Source organism: Nyctereutes procyonoides, unplaced genomic scaffold, assembly GCF_905146905.1.
Source record: "Nyctereutes procyonoides isolate TBG_1078 unplaced genomic scaffold, NYPRO_anot_genome, whole genome shotgun sequence".
Taxonomy (NCBI): domain Eukaryota; kingdom Metazoa; phylum Chordata; class Mammalia; order Carnivora; family Canidae; genus Nyctereutes; species Nyctereutes procyonoides.
Genome location: NW_026575125.1, coordinates 118,492,238 through 118,512,548, shown reverse-complemented (window position 1 = coordinate 118,512,548; position 20,311 = coordinate 118,492,238). Strand labels below are relative to the sequence as shown.

At 64.6% G+C, this 20,311-nt stretch overlaps 1 protein-coding gene across 1 annotated transcript; it reads right to left on the bottom strand.

The window, feature by feature from the left end:
• Positions 1-4,641: 4,641 nt before the first annotated feature.
• LOC129518144 (extracellular matrix protein 2-like) lies at positions 4,642-17,415 on the bottom strand. Its single transcript, XM_055338151.1, has 11 exons — positions 17,350-17,415; positions 12,585-12,746; positions 11,626-11,845; positions 10,510-10,755; positions 9,800-10,084; positions 9,205-9,320; positions 8,717-8,849; positions 8,350-8,507; positions 7,757-7,896; positions 5,374-5,700; positions 4,642-4,917 (listed from the first exon to the last, which is right to left on the bottom strand). The coding sequence occupies exons 1-11, from the start codon at positions 17,413-17,415 to the stop codon at positions 4,731-4,733; spliced, it is 2,040 nt and encodes a 679-aa protein (XP_055194126.1). The 3' UTR covers positions 4,642-4,730.
• Positions 17,416-20,311: the final 2,896 nt, after the last annotated feature.

Sequence of the window (20,311 nt, the reverse complement as noted above, 5' to 3'; positions counted from 1 at the left end):
GTGGGTCAAGGCCCAGGGGCTCCAAGGGGCCCCCACCAAGGTACCAGCAGTTGATGGAGCTCCCTCTGAGCTCCAGCCCACCCAGCTGCTGGTCCCATGAGCCTTTGGGGCCTGGAAGGAGCAGCATGGCCCGAGCTGCGGGGCCCTCCGCCAGCCCCCTTCTGGCCTCCCTGCCGAGCCCTGTCTGCCTGGGCCCCCGCTCATTCATCTCTGCCTCTACGCATCGCTCTCCCTGTCTGTGCTTCCAGGCTCCTCACTCTTTCCTCAGATCTCTCGTCTGTCCCTCTGTCCCTTCCCTGGGGACCGGGTCAGCCAGCCTCACTGTTCTCCGCCCCGCCGAGCACATGTGTTCCTGGACCAGAAGCCAGGATGTGCTTGAGGAAGCACGATGGTGACCAAGTGTGATGAACGCTACAGAGGGAGGCGCACCGGCCTAGGTACTAGCACCACTGGGGGTGCAGGGAGGGCTTCCTGGGCTGCCTTCCAGCCTCTCCCTGGAGTGGCCACACGGGGCTCCTGCAAAGTGAGCCCAGAGCAAGTGCTCTCACCCCAGGGAGGAGCCCCTTACGCCCTAACCTCCAGGACAGATGCCCAGGCAGGGACGCAGCACATGCACACACGGAGGTCACATCCTGAGCAAGCGACCCTGCCCAGAACTCAGCCGAGATCCCAGAGAGGGCCCTGAGGATCCCGGGCACCGCAGCCCCCAAAGCCAAGCTCACATCGTTGTGCATGGGCCTCACTCAGCCTGCTGGCTTCCTGCACTCCCCATCTCCACGGCCTCGGGGGCTGGGCGGTGACGGGGGGGGGGGGGGGGTGAGCCAGGCCCATGGTCACTGGGGGGCAGCCCCTCCCACCCCGAGCACCCCAGAGGCCAGCGTCGGAACCCTCTGGAGCCCAGACGTGGCCTACCTAATGGTGCTCAGGGGCCCCCGGGGTGTGGGAGCCTGGGAACCTTTCCCGAGGCTCACATTAAACACCCAAGAGGGAGCCGACTAGTGCAGAGTGAGCCGAGCCTCCACTATCTGGAAGCTTCCCAGCGCCGATAGCCGAGGTGTGGCCAGTGAAAGCTGGCACTCTGTATGCCAGAGCTTTTTTTGACCTTCCCCCGAGGACATAATCACACAGCGGCTCTCTGGCCCAGGCCGCCAGGCTGTAATTTCAGGGCCCGAAGGGGTCTCCACGGAGGCTGGGCCTGTGTCTGGCTATCTTTAGAGAGGCATGGCCTGGGGTGTGGCCAGATGAGGGAAGGTGGACAGGGGGCTGTGCCACCGGGAGGCGTCTGCGGGCTGCCCAGCAGGCTGGTGCGACACAGGGAGGCCCTGAGGCACCCCGGGAGCCCCTGGTCTTCCGCCAGGGGGAGGCCGGCCCCCAAGAGCAGTGCCTGCATCTGGCTGCTGCCTGCAGGGCCAGGCGGCCCCGGTGGGGACAGTGGGTGAGGGCAGCACAGGGGAGGGGCCTGGGCAGCCCGTGTCTGGCCGACTGGCTCAGCTCACCTGCCATGGTGGCAACTGTTACGGGGCAGGGGCTGGGGGGCGGTGGAACGGGCATGGGGCACACCGTGCTATACATACGCTTTGCTCCTCCCTGGGCCTGTTGTCCTGGAGGTGGGGCCTTGGGCTAAGCTTGCCACCACCTGGGGTACGAGGCAGGGGAAAGGCTTGGAACCAGATGTGCAGAGAGGTCGGCAGGGAGCCTGGCCCCCAGGTGGGGGTGCTGGGGATAGAAAGGAGAAGGCAGGTTGGAGCATTTGGAAGGCGATGGGCAGGACAGCGGGACTGTGGCTGGGCGGGGTGGGCAGAGGTACGTGGCTCCACGGAGGTCCTGGGGAGGAGACATCGGTCCGCCCCAAGGGCTACACCTCTGCTCCCTGTCCCCGTTCCCTACCACTGCACTTGTTGGCCTATGTGTCCCCCTTCCTGGTCCCCACTTGCCCCCACTATCCTGACCCTCTGCCTCCCCCCTACATGGGACTCCTGTCTCAGTCGGAGGGCTGACAACGGCCTCCCTTCCTGCCATCTGACTGTAGTCACCCCTCAGATGCTCAGTGCTTTGGGGGTGACTTACTGGGCCTTGCCCACCCCTGTACCCTCCAGTGGGGTCAGTGGCTGCCCTGAAGAGGAGGGCAGTGGCCTCTCTCATGCTGGCACAAGAGCTGTCAAGGCTGACCCAGGATGTGGGTGAAGAAGGGGCGGCTGCAGGGCAACAGCCGGGGGGGGGGCGGGGTGCTCGGTCCTGCCAGCCGGTATGACGTGTTCGTTCGCTGCCCGGGCTGGGGCTCTGTGGGGACGTCTCCCTGGGGGTGTGCCGTGCCGCCTGGGCAGTCTCCCCTCTAGGCCGGAAGCCCCTGGCCTCTAGCTGCTGGCAAGTCTGCCCTGAGCTCCTGGCCCCTTTGCGGGCACCCCCGTGTAATGACGATGGGCTACGCACAGGCCGGGTCCGCTTGCCCCGCTCAGGACCTGCTCAGCTCCAGAGCACCTGCGGGGCTTGGTGTGGCCGTCGTCTGTCACCGGCCATCTCCCCCGCCACTGCTATTCCTGTCCTCCCATCCCCGGGGTGGTGGCCCCAAGAGCCTCCCAGTCAACTTCCTGGGGGCGAATCCAGTTTTGGGGGGCCCAGTGGCAGATAGCCACTCGGGGCTTGGCTGCATCTGTGCTGCGTTGGGTGCCAGTCTGCTCAGGTGTGGCTTCCAGGCCTGGGTTCAGCCCACCTGACAGCACCCCAAGGGCCCAGCAGCTTCGATCCGAAGTGGGATTTACCCCAGTAACCACCTGGGGCTGCCCACCTCCTGTGTCCCCTGCCCTCCTCTGCCCCTCCTCCTGCCTCCAGGCCAGTGGCCGTGACAAACTGCAGGCCCTGGGACCTGGGATATGGCCAGACTCCTCCTGAGCGTCCCCCATTCCCCGCCCCCCCCATCTGCTCAGCAGAGGTGAGAACAGCAGGGGGGAGAGGCCAGCAGGGGAGGGGGTTCGCCTATCCTGAACTCTCTGTGCCTCCCAGGGCCTGACCTCCGCGACTGCAGGGAAGGGGGGCACGGGGGCTGACCAGAGCAGGGGAGCAGCGGCCGGGCGGGCAGCTGGGGTGGAACGGTCATGAGAGCTGGGAAAGCAGCAAGCCCTCCCTCCCATCGGGGCCAGCGCCTCCAGGGCTGCTGACCTCTGACCCAGCCCAAACAGGATGTGCCATATCTGTGGGCCTGGGCCCCGGAGGAGAAGGAATGCTCCGATGAGTCCAAAGCAAACACTCCCCAAGCTTCCCAGGCCTCTCCCCGCCCCCTGCCCGAGTCTGGCCCTTTCTGGGCTGAGAATTCGGGGGTAGGGGGGGTGGGGGGCTGGCTCTAGAATGGGACCCACACAAGAGAGTTCCCAGGCCCAGACCCCAGCCAGAGGCGGTGGCCAAGCAGGGTCTCTGCAGCGGGTACTCGCTGCCCTTTCTCCCTCTCTCCACCCACATCCGGCGACACTGAAATCCAGGGCCGGTCCTGGTCCCGCCACATCCTTGATGCCTGTCGCCGGGCTCTGTCTCTGGCCCCCACACCACTGTGAGCCTCCCATTGTCCCAGGGGGAGGGCAGGGGCAGGCTCAGCTGTGCTCTCCACTGGTTGCAGAACACTGCCCAGTCCCTCAGCCTCCCTAGCATCGGGTGTGGTGGCATCGTGAGCTGTCAAGGCTGACCCCGTGAAGCCACTAGTGTTGCCCCGCTGCCCTGGTGGCTTCAGGGAGCTCTGCAGATCCCATGTCCCCACCCAGCACAGCTGCCCTGTCCCGTCCTCGGGGCTTGGCTGGGCTGCGCTCTCACAGCTTGCTGGTGTCTGTGTCTGCCTCTCCACCAGGCAGACAGGCAGCAAGTCTGGCCGGGGGGACAGTCACCGCTGGGTTCCAGGGCCAGGCCTGGCCTTCCACAGACCAAGCACTCTCCACCCTTCCCTGGTACCGGGTCTCATGAAGGTACATTCGGGTCCCACAACACTGCCTGAGGACTTTGGGTGTGGCCCTGGTGACCCACAGGCTGGCCTGGGGATGTGCCTGTACCAGACATGGGGGGAGGGGAACCAGGATCAGGCCCCGGGGACTTGGATTAGGGGTAGGGGGGAGGCAAGGCGTCCCTGGTGTGACTGTGAGTGGCTTTAGGACAAAGGGCGGGCACCCCGGGCCTCCACATCAGCGTGCTCTGCCAGCAGAGCCCGGCCCTGTGGGTCCACACCGGGACCCAGATGCCTCCTGGAAGAGAGGTACTGATGCTGTCCTGAGGCGCCGCGCTGAGCTTGGCCCCCAGGTGGCTCGGAGCTGAGCTGCTGAACTGCCACATCCTTGTGAAGGGTGACTTCAGTACCCTGGCCAGGGCAGGTAGGGGTGGGGAGGCTCTTGGAGATGCTTCTGGAACCAGGCCCTCTTAACTCCCTGCTAATAGAGCAGTGTCCAGGATGCAGGCCCTGGGGACTCTATGCACCACAGAGAGCCAGCACGCAAATGCAGCTTAAATCCAGGAGGGAGAGGGGGAGGCTGGTGCGGGCTCCGGGGCTTCAATGAAATGCATTTATTATGTTCCAGTCCAAACCAGCGCTGCACCCTGCTGGGCCATTTACTAAGTGAAGGGGCCTCAGCCCTCAGTGGAAAGTGGGAGCATCTGAAGTGGCTGGGTCTTCTCGATCTTTCTCCTAGTAGTGCAAAGATCAAGTGGAGCTAGGCCTGCCCACCCCCTGTCACCAGTCCTAAAGGAGCAGGAGGCTCCTAGGAGCCCTCCGCCACCCGCTCCTGCTGCTGAGGCCAGAGGACCACGCTGCGATAGACCCGGATGCAGGAGAAGGCGGTGGGCGGGATGCGACGCCGGTCAATAAGGTTGTTCTCCAGGTGTGTGGAGATGAGATTGGAGTTCGGAGCCACTCGAGCCTCACAGATGGAATTCAGGGGCATGTGCCTACAGGGTGGGGGGTGGCAGGGTCAAGCGGAGGAGAGAAGACCTCAGAAAGGGGAGGCAGGTGTCACACAGGAGGAGAGGAGCAGAGGGCTCTGCGGGGAGGGGGCGGTGCCACTGAGGCACAGACACCAGACCCAGGGCAGTGGGTCAGGCAGGTCGCTGCCACCACCTGCCACCTCCTCACCTGAGGCTCAGCCAGGGCCCTCTCACCTCCCCTTTGCCAGCCCCCAGCCAGATTTTTGCCATCTGCAGCCCTTGGCTGCCCGGGCCTGCCAAGCACTGGGCACAGCCTCCTGTGGTGGCAACCGAGATGGACAGGTGGGGACAGCAAACGGTTTCTCCCACGGGCCCACCTGGCAGGCAGGAACCCCTGGCCTCTGCTGCTCTTCCCCCCACCCCCGGCCGGCAGTGCGGGGGGGCTGGGACGGCGTGAGGGGCGCAGGCGGCGGGCCCTACCGGATCTCGTTGTGGCTCAGGTGCAGCACCTGCAGCCCCCTGAGGCCCAGGAGGCCGCGTGGGATGGCCCGCAGCTGGTTGTGGTCCAGCAGCAGCTCGGCCAGGGAGCGGCGAAGGCCCAGGAAGGACGCGCCGCGGATGCCGTCGGTGCGCAGGCTGTTGTGGGACAGGCGCAGGAGCTCCAGGCCCGGCCTCATGTGCGCAAACACGTAGGCCGGGATGCGCTCGATGCGGTTGTGGTGCAGCGTCAGGCGCCGAAGGCCCCGTGGCAGGAAGGAGGGCACGCGCGCCAGGCGGTTGTGCGACAGGTCGAGGACCTCCAGCTTCCTGCGGGCGGGGGTGCAGGCGTGCAGTGAGCCGGCGGGCACCCCGGTCAGGTGCCCAGTGCACACCCCACGAGAGAGCAGGGATTGGCTCCCTGCCGGCAGCGCCCAGCGGTGGGGAAGGGCCGGGAGGCCGGCCAGGCCCTGTCTGGCTTCCGCGTCCTCCTCTGTCTAAAGAGGCTGCGAAGAGGGGATCCGGGTGGGGCTCCTCCTTGTTCACCGCAGGGCCACTGAGGCCAAGGGGCTCCTCCAGTGCACACGGGACGAGTGAGGCGCTCGCCCACCTCCGCCTGTCTCTGCTCTGCCCTCCTCAGCCTGGGTCTCGGCCTCGCGGCCCTTGCCTCTCATCCCTACGCTCTCCTGTCATCTTCCTGTCTCACCCCAGGCTGAGAAGCAGAAGAAAGATCGGGAGGGAAAGGGAAGTCAGGCTCCCGGGGGTCAGGGCTGGGGACCCCGAGGGGTCAGGCAAGCAGGCGGTGGGGCTGGGGTGGCCGTTAGCCCGGGTCGCTGGCTCCACGGCGCGCTGCGGGTCGGAACCAGGGCCGGGCAGGGAAGAGCAGGAACAGAGGGTGGTGATGCTTCCAGCCCGGGGCCGAGCAGGGGAAGCGGCTTTCCTCGCCGATGCCCCCAGCTCCTGCGGCTGAGGTCGGCCCTTCGGCCTTGGGGCCCACGCGGCCCTCAGCCCCCGGGGGTCGGGGCTCCAGTGTCGCCCGAGCCTGCTTTGCCAGCAGCCCCCTCCCCTTCCCCGGGCCAGGGACGAGCTGGGCGGCGCCAGCAGGGCTTGACTGGCCGCCAGCCCCCTGCCCAGGCCCCGCGGTGGGAGTGGAGCGGCTGCGTGGCCCCGCCCTGGGCCGCTGTCTGCTTTCCTTTGCCCCCTTGGCAAGAGGGGGAGAGGAAAAAAGAATAATTAAACCCAAACGTCCTGGTAACTTTTTCCTGGAACGTGAGGGTGCAGGGCGGGAGGCGCTGGTCCCTGCAATCAGGTTGGAGTGTCTGTTGACCCCGGCCTGCCACCCCGCTGCCCGGCCATGGTGGTCGCCAGACCCCCTGGATTGTGCTCCCCAGCCCTCCTGCAGCTTCCCGGGCCGCAGCCTTGCCCCTTAGGTAGGCAGCGCCTATCACGGCCGGCTCTCCTCCCTGGACCCCTTCTGTTGGCGCCTCCACCCTGCTATGCAAACCAGACCATGACGACTCATCCTGGACCCTTCCTGTAGTGGGGCGACTAGTGGCCCCCAAATATATGTCTGCCCAGAACCGGTGAGCACGACCTTATTTGGCAAAGGGATCATTGTCGATGTAAGTGAGGGGTCTCCAGAAGAGCTCATCCTGCATTAGGGATGGCCTGAGATTCAATGACAAGTGTCTTTATGAGAGACACAAGAGGACAGACTCAGAGACAGACAGACAAGGCCACGTGACAACAGAGGCAGAGACTGGAGCGCCGTGGCCACAAGCGGAGCTGAGGGACACCTGGGGCCACCCACAGCTGGAAGAGGCGAGGAAGGACTGTCCCCTAGAGCCTGAAGAGGGAGCGACGCCCTGCTGCCACTTGGCTTTTAGGCTTCTGGCCTCCAGAGCTGTGCGAGTAGAAGACTCTGTGGTCGTAAGCTCCCCAGTTTGTGGTATTTGTCTGGTACGCCCCAGGAAGCTCAGATGCTGTGCTTTCCCATGCCCACTGCCTCTTCCGTGTCCTTCCTGTCCCCGTCACCTCCCTGCTGAACTGCCCTTCTGTCCAGGCCCATGGCACATCCCAGGCCAGCTGGCTGGGGGCCTGCGGGGTGAATCCGGGTATGGGCAGAGGAAGGGGTTCCTGTGGCTTTGGGGATTTTGCTGGGTGGGAGGGACATAGGGAAATCTTGGAGGAGGACGTAGGGGGCTCAGGGCTCAGGCCACCCTGAGCCCTGGGCACAGAGGCAAGATGACCCACCTGACACCAGGCCTGAGCCACAGAGCCACCCCTCCTCCTGTCTGGGTTCCTCTGGGTGAATCCTCCCTCTCTGGCCTCCGTGCACCTGTTGGGGTAAAGCTCAGGCGGTGCCAGGGCAGGTGGCAGCACTCACGGGAGATCAGTCCAAGCTCGGGGTGCCAGCCGGTCCTCCTGGAGCTGGTTGTTGCTGAGCACCAGCACGCTGAGGCTGTGACTATGGTTCAGCATGCCCTCTGTCACCTCCTCGATGACATTGGTACCCAGGTGCAGCTCCTAGGGCCAGGGCTGACGGTGAGGGTGAGGGGCCCACCTGCCCCACCTGGCTCCCTCTCCCCTTGTACCCGGCCCCGTCCGTGAGACCCAGGTGTCAGCATCTCTGTGCCTCTTGGGGCATGGCCACGTGCAAAGGAGCCCAGCAACGTGTGCCAGCTGTGCCGCGGCTCCCCAAAGCCCCACAAGACACAGCCCCAAGGAGCACCATCCAACAGGGGGACCATGTGGCCCGGCGAGGGCCTGAGCCCTGTCCAGGGACACCCAGAAGATCCAAGACAGTCTCCAAAGCCCAACTCCGGGCCTCCGGAAGGTCAGTTAGCCAGAGAGGAGGCCGGGGAGGGCAGAGGCTTTGTGGGTTTATCTCTGAAACTCCCCTCCCGGGCAGCTGGACCCGCTGGTGGCAGGTGCTCCAGGCTTTTGCCTGCAACGCTGCCTCCCCGGCCTGGGGCTCACCCGCAGGGAGGCTGGCAGGCCGGGTGGGATGGTCCGCAGATGGTTCCGGTCCAGCCTCAGGTAGAGCAGGCTGTGTAGGGGCTGGAAGGCCAGGGGAGAGATGTTGCCATCATGCAGCTGGTTCCCTTCCACCTCCAGGGTCAGCAGCCGGCTGAGCCCTGCGGGGTGGGGGTGAGGGTGGCGAGGGCCATGTGAGCCGACTGCAGAGTTCTGGGCGCCCCACTGCCCCTGTACCTGCCAGGGCTCCGGAGACTCCCTGCCCTAGACTCCAGGGTGCCCCTCCCCGGCCGCTGCTCCCTCCTCTGCCCTCCAGCTCCCCAGCCCCCCAGGCCCCTTCAGGCCCCCCACCCCAGGGGCCTGCCCGCACCCCAGAAGCTGCTGTGCTGCAGGCCCTGCAGCACGTTGTCGTTGAACTTGAGCTCCTGCAGGGAGGCGGGCAAGGCTGGCACTGCAGCTAGCGAGTTCCCATCCAGGTTCAGCCGTTTCAGCCGGGTCAGATTCTGCGGGGGGCGGGGGGGGAGCAGAGGGGGCTGGGGACTGGGGTGCCACCAGCCAGGCCAGGGTTGCTGGGCGTGGCTTTGGGCCGAGCCCACCCCGGGGACCCCATCTGGTTGCACTGTGGCTTCCTAGACTCCCAGAACCGCTGCTCCCTCGCGGGGCCGCGTCATCCGCAACCACTGAGGCCCACCGTGCTGGGTACTCCGAGCACTGCCTCCTCCAGGCCTGAGACCCCAGGCAGCATCGGGGGTTGGGGGGGACATCCATGGACACCGGGAGCCATCTAGGATATACAACTCCTGCCGCGGCCCCCGGTCTAGACCCCCTGGCGGCATAAGTGGAGAAGCTGCTGCACACCTTGAAGGCATCCGGGTGCAGGCCCTGGGCATCCAGCTTGTTTTTGCTCAGGTCCAGCCACTGCAGATTGGGCAGCCCCCGGAACGCGTGTGCTGGGATCTTGGCGATTTCATTCTCTGTGCAGACACAGGGTGGCTGTAGTCCCCACTCTCTTGTCCCCCTGCGCTTTGCCAGGACCTCCCCAACCTGGGCTGGAGGAGCTGGCTCTTCTTTGCATTTATTTATTTTAGAGAGACGGAGAGAGAGAAAGTGGGCCAAAGCGGAGGGGGGCAGAGCAAGAAGGAGGAGCAGACTCCCTGCTGAGCAGGGGACCCCCCCCCCCGCCCGCACCCACGCCAGGACCTCAGGATCGTGACCGGAGCCGAAGGCAGACGCTTCACTGACTGAGCCACCTGGGCGTCCCTGGAGCTGGCTCCTCTCACTGTCCCAGGTCGGGGCATCTTCTCACGGCCAACCAGGACCCCCAGGGAGGTGAGCCTTCCAGCACAGCCGCGCAGCAGCCACCGTGGCTGGGGACCCACTAGAGGGCAAGCCCAGGTGTGTGGCCTTCTCAGTCCTGCCACGGGGGTGAGTGTGGGGGAGAGGGGTCACCTACCGGCCAGGTAGAGCGTGGCTAGGCCGGGGTCAGTCAGGGCAGGGATGTGTTTCATCTTGACATTGCTGCAGGCGATGGCTGCCCGGGCCAGGACGCAGGAGGCTGGCAGGGGGGGCATGGCCTGCTCGGCGGCACCCAGGTCCGGAAACCTGTGTCCGTGCCCTTGCCTGCTCCTCGGCCTCTTCCGCTCACGGTCCGTGGTCTCCTTGGTGCAGCCGCCACCTTGGCCTTGGCTGTCATCCTTCTTTTGATGCTGGCTCCCTGAGTCAGGTCGGCGGAGGACCCCTGGAGGACAACAGACGTGGCCCCAGCTTGGTCACATGGCACCAGAGGTCTGTCGAGGGGCAGGAGCTCGCCTGGGGCCCCCTGGACCTGCCGGAAATTGGCTGGAACCAGGCCGCTGGGCCCCTTCCCTTAGCACGAATGGGGGCCCCCAGGCCAGGGAAGAGAGCCAGGCTTCGAAAGCCTCCTCTCCTGCCTGTACACCGGGCCGCCCGGCTTGGGCTCGCTGAGAGTAGGGCGCGGTCCCAGGGGCGGGTGACGCCGGGATGATTGCGGGAGATGTGACCCGGCTTCAGCCACCGGAGGTTCGGGCACAGCCCTGTTACCCCCTGCAGGCGCCTGTCCTGGCCAGTTCCCACCTTTGGGGGGCCTCCTGGGCTTTGGGCCCCTTCTCCTGGCCCTCCGGCCTCCTGTCTTCCTGCCTTGACCTTCTCTGGTGGCCACCGCCCGCTCTTGGGCTTCGGCTACGGCCTGTGGCTGGGCCCACTTGCTGCTGGGCCCCTTGTAGTGACTCCACTCCTGGTCCCAGGCTGCTGGGGGCGACGCCTCCCTCTGAGCCGGCCCTGGCCTGGCAGGGGCCTTCCGGCTGGGGCCTGGGGGCTGGGTGCAGGCTTCATGGGCTCCTTCCTCAGGCCTGTCCAGGCCGCCGTTGCTGAGGGTGGGTCGCGCCTGACCTGCAGAAGGAGCTGGTATGGGCTGGGGTGGCTGGGCCCCCCGCCTGGCTGAGAGGCTGCATCTCTGTCCTAAGAGGGGGATCAGCCACAGGCTGCACCCCTTCCCTCCTCTCTCTGCCCAGGCCTCACTTCTTCCTCCCTCTCCTATCCTCAGGAGATCTCAGCCTTCTGTCACAGACCCCTACCTCCCGAGGTCACCAAGTATCTCCTGCCTGACTTTTCATGGCCCCAGACTGGAGGACCCCAAGCACCAGAGAGAGAGCAGCGTTCTGCTCAGTGCCCCGCCTGCCTCCCCTCTAACACATGGCAGCCCTACCTTAACGATCCATGGGCATCCCTTGCAGGTCCTGCTGTCTGCAGAGGGTGGGTGCCTGGGCCCACCCACCAGCTCCTCTTATCCCAGCCCTGCACCTTGGGGTGGGGCAAGCAAATGTGGAGCCAACCACTGGCCTGTGAGATGGTCACATCACAGCTGGTCTCCCGGGGCTACTTGTGCCACCCCTCCCAAGCTCCGGGTCCCCCACTTGCAGCCTCCCACATGTCTCCCAGTCTCCTCAGGAGGTCTTAGGGCACTTGGATCCATGACTCCAGCCCTAGCTGCAGTGGCCCCTCCTAGGGGGGCTCCTTCCCTCCCCTGCCCTCATCCTGGGCTATGGGTACTGCAAACCCCCCTTACCCTCAGAGAGGGTTCCCTGAGGCCCAAGGGTCTCTCCTAGCCCCCTTGGAATTATCCAAGGGGAGCACTGGGTGGGCAGCCTTGGGGTTACCAAACCTTCTTCTGCCCCTGCTCCTGGAGGGGGGATTCTAATAACAAGGCAGAGTGCTCCCCTCCTGCCAGCCTTTCCCTGCTGGTGCCACCTACTTACTCACCTTTGGGGGGCCCAGGCCAGCTGGGCGGTGGGGGCTGCAGGGTCAGCATGCCCGTGGAGGTTGGCGTTGCCGCGGGCTCTCTCGGGCTCAGCCCCTGCTCGGCCAGGGCCCCTCCAGGGCAGCACCCCACCCAAAGAGCCAGGACTGGGAGCATCATGCTCCTCATGGCCACTTCGCTTGGGCCGCGCAGGCCTCCTGGGCCAGCAGAGGGGCTGAAGAGCTGGGAGCGGTGGAAGCGGTGGCCACAGCGCAATGGGACACAAGAGGGACGGTGCACACGGTCCTGCGCCCTAAGCTCCTGGCCCCGGCTGCAGCACTAGGAGCCTCCCCCACCTGCCCCAGCCCTCCCCCAGGAAGGACACCCCCCCTGCAAACAAATACCTCCTAGGCCTTGCCCTCAACCTCCCCCCCATGTCCCCTTCTCGCACCTGAAGAGAAAGACATATTGATTTTTCTTGGACTCCAGTGCTCCCGGTCTTTTGCTGGAAGGCCTGCATTCTCCACTGGACCAGGCCCAGTGGCCCCCATGAATGGGGTTTCTGTCTCTGCACACAGTGGGCCTGTGAGGCCCACCACAGGGCGAGCCGCCCGCCCCGGGCTGCCAGGTCCTCCGTCCACGGCCGGGAAGGGAGCGGAGTGGGCCGTCGGGCTAGGGGGCAGGTGCCAGGGCCGCCGAGGAGCCGCCAAGCCTGTGGGCTTCTGCCACGGGCGCCCGTGCCGAGGCCTCCCGATTCCGGAGGCGACCACGCTTGGGCAGAGCTAGGGTAGCGAGCATGGGCCCCGCCCTTTGGGGCCCCAGTGCCCCTGGGCCCGGGCCTCGGGTTGGACCCCCCAGCGGCTCCCTGACTACCCCTAGGCAGCTCCCCTCCCTCCAGAATTCCATTTTCTCCTTTGGAAAAAGTAGGGGGGGGGTTACACATCCTGCAGCCTCTCCCGCTGCGCCACCGTCCCTCGCTAACCTGCACGTGCACCAGGGGCTGCTGGGTCCGGGTGACCACTGTCAGAGGCGGTCCCGGGATGCCCCCTTGCCTCAGGCATGCCCTCTTGGTCACAGAGGCACTCGAGGATCGGCTTGGGCCAAGGTGGAAAAGAAGCCGGTCTGAGGGGTCTGAGGGAAGGGGCTGCAGGGTGGACCAAGAGGCGAAGCAGGGGGTGTCTGACCGCAGGCCTCCGGCCGACCCTCGGAGGGCCCCAGCCCCAGGCCCCACGGTGGGAGCCGAGGGCGGGCGGGCGGGTGGGGGCTGGCAGAGAGGTCCAGTCTCACCACATGGCTCTTTGGGGCCAGCTTTGAGGAAGGTTTTCCTACAGCTCTGTCCAGCGTTGACTTATGTTTGGAAGCGATCTGAAAAAATGAGTTAATTGTGGGCAAGGCCGGGGTGGAGGGGAGAGGGGGAAGCTCGGGGAGGGTGCAGGGATCGGGGAGCAGGGCCAGGAAGGGCCATCTGGATGGAGCTTCCCACCACCATCTGGGGTTCGAGGTCTCTGTCCAGGGCACAGGGGAGTGTGTGAGATGCAGGTGGAGGGGGCGGCTGGGGGAGAGTCAGGGCGGGGAGGCCCCAGCAAGAGGGTCTTCACTGGGCTCCTCAACATTTGCACACGCAGGTCTGAGAGCGGGGTGCGGCGGGGACATGGGACTTGCTGCCTTCAAGGAGCCCCCATGCCAGCAAACAGTCTCATAAGAGCCACCCGGGGTCCACCGGCACCCTCTCCTGTGTCCCGTCCAGGGCTCTGGGTTATGGCCTGAATCTGGGACCGTGCCACTCACAGATCAGAGACGGTCTGTGGAGTGAGCACGACCAAGGGCCTAGGGAGCCAAGGTTGAAGCCAGCAGTGTGCCTGTGTGGCCCGGGGTGACACAGGATGTCTTGGGCTGCGGGGCTGTTGAAGCCCAGGGACGGGGAGCACTCAGGCAAGGGAAGGCTGTGAGGGGTTCACCCGCGGATCCCGGAAGACCGAGTGCTCCCAGCCTCCCCAGTACAGACAAGGAAGCGGGGGGGGCGGGGGTAGGGCTTGCCCAGTTCAGGGCATTGCCTGGGGAGGGGTAGGATCCTTTCTGAGGGGGCCCCTGGAGCCGGACTGTGGCTGGAGCCCTTGCTCTGACCCTCCCCCTGCCTGGGGATGGATTCTGGAATCCTGGCCCCCAACCCATTTCCCCTGTTCGTGCCGCTCCCCAGGCGCTGACTAAACATCCTGCCATCTGGTTCCCATTAGCTGGGCTGGGGGTGGGAGGAAGCCTGCTCCCAGGTTTCTCTGGTACAGCAGTCTGGAGGAGGGAGGGACCCCTCTTCTACCCACCTAGGCAGGAAGGGGCGAGGCCTGGTCCCCGTCGGATCCCCAGCTCCCATGGAGTCCTGTCCTGCTGTCCTCCTCCTGCTGGGGACCCAGGGGCCACCTGGCCACCTGCTCGTCCGGTCTTGGGGCACCTGGACATCATGGGGACCTTGAGGCAACCCCCCAGGGAGCAGAGCCAGCCTGCGGGGGTGGGGGTTCAGCAGAACTTGAGGTACCCTCCCACGCCCACCCTTCGTGCACACAGAGCTCGCTCGTGGACTTGGGCTGGGACAGGCAGGGCCCCCGGCCAACACTAACCCCGAGCCTAGTGTCTGGAGCGCAGGGCGGGAGGGGTGTCGGGATTTTCCAGGAACCACGGATACAGCCTGGGGGTTGCTGGAAAGAGTTTTGGGCTCACAGCTCTGCCCTGGACAGACTGGCCATGTGATGTCGGGAGCGAGTCTCCCCGCGCAGGGCCTCGGCCTCTCCATGTTAATGAGGTGGGTGTGCGCTCTCTGCAGAGTTCTAGAATCTGAGAGCTGGAAGGGGCCTAGAGTCACATTGGATGACCAAGGTTGCTTCCAGCCGCGGGGTCCTAGGACTCTAAGGGCAAGGAGCAGACTCCGGGTTCTCCTCCCCCCGCCCTGCCCTTCCACGTGGCCCACTGTCCACACACTCATGCACACCCGTGCGCACATGTACACCCGCACAAGTGGGGCGCTCTGATTGGCAGCCGGGAGGATGCCAAAGCAACACTCCTCATCCCTGGAGCCTCCTTAGAACCGCACAGCCGAGAGCCCTCCTCCCATCAAGGGAGGATCTGAAAACGGATTCTTGGCTCAGGGAACATTCCTGAGCCCCCGCTGTGGGGAGGCACCACGCAGGGCACTGGGTGGGGAGCGCAGGGACCCCTCATCATGGTGACTGGGCGGAGGGAAGCTTTGGATGGCGGTTCAGGTGAGGACTGTGAGGAAGTGACATTTGGGGAGACTCTTCACTGGAGCTCTGTCCGCCCTTCAAAGGGGCAGGGTGGCCGCTGGACGGCTGGGAGGCAGAAAGGGCGGGAGAAGCAGCAAGCGGACGGTGCGCTGGAGCAGGCTGAGTGAGGGACAGGGCTGGGCGGGGTGGCAGGCTGATTTGGCTGTGGCCTTGAGGGTAGCGGGGAGCCACCGTGGGCTTCGGAGCCGAGGGTTCGCAGCACCCCACTTACGTTGTAAAGGGATTTCACAGGCGGGGGTGGAAGGCCGGCTTGTGGGGGGACACAAGGGAGGACACGGGAGCCAGGGTGGAGACAGCTGCACCCCCTAGGGCGAGGTGGTGGTGGCTGGCGCAGGGTACAGGCCACAGGTCAGAGAGTGAGTAGAGTCGAGAGCTGAGTGCCGAGTAAGCCCGGGGCCCAGCTCAGGAATCCACCTCCTGACCCGTCAGGTGGAGGGCCGTGGTGAGACAGCCAAGCCGTGACGTCCAGAGGGTCGTCCCGCATACGACGACTCCAAAGCCCGGGGCCAAGGTCTGGCTGCCAGTCCCGCCCTCCCACTACCTGTCATTTGGCGAGTGCATCAAGGCCCTACTGTGTGCCAGGCCTTTGGCCAGGAGCCCCGCCGAACGAGGGAGCAGGCCTGGTCTTGAGCCTCGTCATCATGTCCAGGTCACACTGACACCAGCGTGTCCCTGTGTGCCCGGGCACAGGTGCCGATGCACTCGGGTGCTGGCCCTACCCACGCGGATGTGTGGGAGGGCCTCTCGGGGAGCGCACTCAACCATCTGTAGCGCGTAAATAAGGGTACGGGCCGTTCCCCCCTCAAGCTCTGAGAAGAAAAGAGCCAAACTTTCTATGCGCTCTTCCTGTTGCCCACAGTTCCTTCCTGAGAGAAAACCCATCTTGTTTCAATGCCATTAAAACCTCAGAGGATCTGGTCCCAATTAAACAACTTTTTTTGGCAGATGCTTTTGTGAGCACTAACTGCATCAGCCCGTCCAGAGACCTGGTGTTCCTGAGCGAGCCGGGGAGGGGGTAGACAGACGGACAGACAGACAGAGGAAGGGGAAGGAGGCAAGGGGAACACAGAGCCCCAAGCAGCCCAGCCATGGCTGGGGATGGGGTGATGGAGAAGAAGGTGCATCCGTGGTCCCCGTAGAGGAGCCATGGCCTTGAGCTGCTGGGGCGCAGGCATCCCTGGGAAGGTCCCGTGGCCTGCGGCCTGGAGGGGGTGGAGTCTGGCAAGGGGGGCTTTGGGCCACAAAGGTCCCAGGTGGCTGCTGTGGCTGGGATGAGGGAGCAGGGCCATGATTGGAATTGGGGTGCGTGGGGGCCACTGGCCCATCTCCGTCCCGGCTCCGAAACCCAGTTGGATCCTACCCATAACTTGGGCCCCGGGGTGGGCGTGAGGGGGTGCTCAGGCAGGGATCCGGCTGGGTGCTGGCTGGGGGCGTGGCTCTGGGGAGACCAGGTTGAGCGCCCCCTCCCCTGCCGGGCCCTCAGGAGTGGGCACGTTCGTGTTCCAGTCCTGGCGCCTGCGTCTCCAGCTCCAGACGCATGTGACTCAGCCCTGCCGGCCTTGCCAAGCCGTCTAGACCCGAGTGTCTCCCTGCGGAGGGGGCCATCCCGCCCGCCTTTCCTCTCCTGCTGCCCCGGCCAGGGCCTGAGCCCCAGCACACACGTGCGGCAGCCCCCTCCCCCGCCCCCTCCCTGCCCCCAAGGTGCCCCCCTGCCAGTGCCTCACAGCCACCCCCAACCTTCACCCTGCGGGGTGCAGCGCAGCCCCTGCACGAGGGGAGCATGGTTGGGGGGGCTTTAGCTGGGATCCCAGAAGCCTCCAGGGGCCCAGCCTGCACCCCTCCCCACGGCATTTTTGGAGCCTGGGTCAAGAAGGCAAGTGAAGCCCCTCACCATGTCCCTCCCCCTGTCTCTCCACCCCCACATTCCTTCTCACCCCGGGATCCATGGGGGCCAGGAGCCGACTGGTGGGTCCACCCCCAAGCCTGCAGCCTGGCTCTGTCCACACCTCTACAGATGCCTGCAGTGAGGAGGGACTTCTCAGACCCTCCCAGACCCTGGGAGTAGCCCGAGATCTGATCTGGGTCCTAGGCTGTGAAATGTGCCCTCGCAGGAGGTTGGGGCCTGGGAGCTGCTGACGTCCCCACAGGCTCCAGGGGCCCCTCCGCGGCGGGAGGTGAGGCTGGGGCCCTGGAGCAGGAGGCCCAGGCCAGGCCTAGGCTCCCTTAGGTTTCCCGTGGGCAGGGAGCCAGCTGCCCTGCCTTAGGTTGCCGTGGTCCCTGCCCCAGCACGGGGACCAAAAGTGACAGGAAGAAGAGGCCAAGGTCCCCGGACAGCTTCTGCATCCTCACGTGCCAGTAGCCTCCCGGTGTCCACACAGAGGTCCAGAAGGACAGCATTCTAGAATGGGTTGTCATCAGTCTGCTCCTAGATTGACAGTCCCATCCATGCAGTACTCGGATGGGAGCCGACTGACTCCTCCAAGCCTGTGCCTGTGGCAGGCCCCCATCTGTCAGGCCCATGGTGGCAGCTCTGTCATCCTCCAGACTTAGGAGACGCCAGTAGCCTGTGCTTGGCCAGACCAGTCCCCAGGGCCTTGAGGTGGGTGGGTCACTCTTGTTCCGAGGACCCTCTAGGCCTCATTGCCCATGTGGAAGTTCGGGGTCTCGGCAGCCTTTGTGGCTTTCCTGTCTCCCCTGCCACGGCCCTTCCTTCCTGGTTTTCCACTCGCTCTCCCATCTGTGTGAAGATGGCTGGCTTTGGGTGGGCTCCTGGCTGGCACGGTGTCGTGGTTGGCTGCGAGATGCGGGCACCAGGGTGAATGGTGACCGACCGCTCAGTGCGGTGGCTCAGTCAGGGGCAGGAGGGAGCAGGTAGGGAAGGAGGAGGGGGAGCGGGAGGCAGGCTTTACCTCGCCTGTGGAGAGTCCTGGCCTCAGACCATCCTCAGCCTGACCTCATTACCCTGTCTCGTCCCCCCCCCCCCCCCCCCCGACATCAGGACTGGCCTCTTACTTCTCCCACGGACTGGAGAAGCTTCTTGTTCCATGAGTGAATTCTTCCTCTGTAATGTCACACACGCACTCGCCACTTGCCTTTTCTTCCAAGGCTTGCATTGGTGCTCACCAGGGCAGGTGGTGAGGAGTCCCTACATCCCCTCTTCCTACCGGGGAACCACGCAGGTGAGGGGAGTGGAAGGGGGAGGGAGCCTCGTCCCTGGACGGTTCCACCTGTCGGGGCAGGAGTGTATGGGCAACAAGGCCCGTCAGATGCAGCGGAAGCCGGAAGCCGGTCTGCTCTCTGCTCCTTGATGGGGAGGAAAACCCTTGCACTCCACCTTCCCTTGATTGGCAATGCCTGCTGCGGGGTGGGGGGCCCTGGTTAAGACCCCCCCTGCCCCCGACCCCTGGGATCTGCTGCTAAAGACAGCTGGAACGTTGCGGTGGAGATGCTCCCGGGGCCTTCCTCTTGCCTGATGCCCCGCATCTCCCACCAGCAGCTGCTGCTCCGGGGCAGGGAGGCCATCGGGGGCAGGCAGCTGGCTGGCTGTCCGCTCCTGTGCCCACTGCACAGACTGAGGTGCCTCACGCGGCTGGCTGCCTTGGCCTCCACTGCCTGCCAGCCCATCCCTGGCACAGTGGGGCCAGTGCCTGTCAACTGGCCTCATTTTCCAACCTGTTTTCCAAGTTCTGACACATGGCTGAGGCCCTGCTGGGACCCATGGCCAAGTTTCCCCCATGATCAGGAGGTTGGCTCTTGTTGCACGAAGTGCCTCGGTCTGCCCGGGGATCCACACTCTCCACAGACCCCCTACCCCTACCAAATCCCCTCCTACGATGGGTCCTCCGGCCTCATCTTTGACCCCTGACCCGCCGAAGCCTCTTTCACAGGACCCAGTGCTTTCAGCGGGGATGCTCCTTACAGGGTTGTGCTCTCCTTCCTCACTGTACTTACCCACCCTTTGGTATCCCTACCCACGTGGCTCCCTGGGCTTGCACACCTCCCAAGACAGGGAGCACTCTCCCTTTCCGGGCAGCCAGCCACTGTTTCGAAAGTGACCTCTGGGAGACGTGCTTCCTTGTGTTGAACTCCAGTCCAGGTTTCCAGAAGGTTCTACCAGCCGGCCCCTTCTTTCCCCCTCCCTGAGAGGCCCGGCAGTCTCTGTTCTCATCCCAGCGTCCAGCCTTTCCAGTGGAGGATGCTTGGGAGGAGGCACCATGATTTAGTGGTGGTGTGTGCAGGTCTTCAGCAGCCGTCTCCATGAGCTGAGGGCTGGCCAGCACGTCCTCCGCTCAGGACGATGGACCCCATGACCTCTCAAGACGGTTTTCTCCCTTCGAGGGCCTGCCAATCCCTCCACGTCCCACCCCATGCCATAGATGGAGCTGCTCAGTTGGGGAAGGGCTGCTCAGAGTATTGGCTCCATCGGGCTGGGTGGAGAAGGGGAACTTTCTTCCAGAATACACAGGGGCTTGTTTCTTCCTGATCCTCAGGAGCAGAGGATATGGGGAGGGTGGGGGAGGCCACCACACTGCTGTGGTTTCTCCCGCCAAATTCCCCAGTCCTAGGAAAGATCCACAGAAAAACCCACAAGAATTTGAATGTCTGAGCTGGGGCTGTGATTGAAATGAAATTTTTTAAAAAGAAAGAAAGAAAAACAAAAACAAAAAGAGAGAGAGAGAGAAAAAAAGATAAAAAAAAAAAAACAGCCCAAAGCCCCTCCAGCCTTCAGCTGTCAGAGGGCCCAAGGCAGCAGGCCTGCTGGCCAGGGGAAGGGGCCTTAGCGTGGTTTGCATGAGCCTTCAGCTCACTTGCGAGGCTCTGCGTCGTCAGAATAGCTCGGAATTCCGAGTTCAGTAGGGAACCGGGCCCTGCCCTGCAAGGCCAGGCTCAGGGGTGTTTCTGTTGACCCTGACTGCTGCATACCCCGGGCCTGGGACGGAGCTGAGAGACATTTCCGGTCACTCACATGCCTGCTGCTGCCTCTGCCAGGTCCCTGGGTCCCTCGTTTCTGGATTTGCCTCTTGATCCCTCTCTGTGGGAGGTGGCAGGGCAGGACACAGAGGAGGGAGACCCTCCGGAGAGGGCTGAGTGGGCAGCAGCTGCTTGCCACAGGCTCCCGACTCCCTAGGCACCAGGCACCCTTCAACCCCTCCTGCTCCTCACATCAGTAGGCCCCAGGGATGGGGTGTTGGAGTCTGGGAGCCGATGGGTCGTTGCATTTCGTGCCAGACTCTTTGAGCTCGAGGGCTGTGAGAGATGTAAAAAAATATATAAGTGGATGGGGCAGGAAGGAGCCTCAGAACCTTCCAGAAGTATGAAAGACAGAATGGGGGAGGAGGAGGGGGAAGTAGCAGGGTCCAGCATCATAACAGTGACCATCCATATAGTGCTTTGTCTGCGTCAGGCATTGTCGTAG

What these genes read in the sequence shown, in the direction of transcription:
- LOC129518144 (XM_055338151.1), bottom strand. Translation starts at nt 17,415, where the DNA reads ATGGGCCTGACAGATGGGGGCCTGCCACAGGCACAGGCTTGGAGGAGT. An exon ending in GTCAGTCGGCTCCCATCCGA is followed by an intron (nt 12,747 to 17,349) that starts GTACTGCATGGA and finishes TCCACCCTGCAG; the next exon opens with CCCCTTCCCTCAGACCCCTC. An exon ending in GCCTGCCAGCCTCCCTGCGG is followed by an intron (nt 7,897 to 8,349) that starts GTGAGCCCCAGG and finishes CCCTGGCCCTAG; the next exon opens with GAGCTGCACCTGGGTACCAA.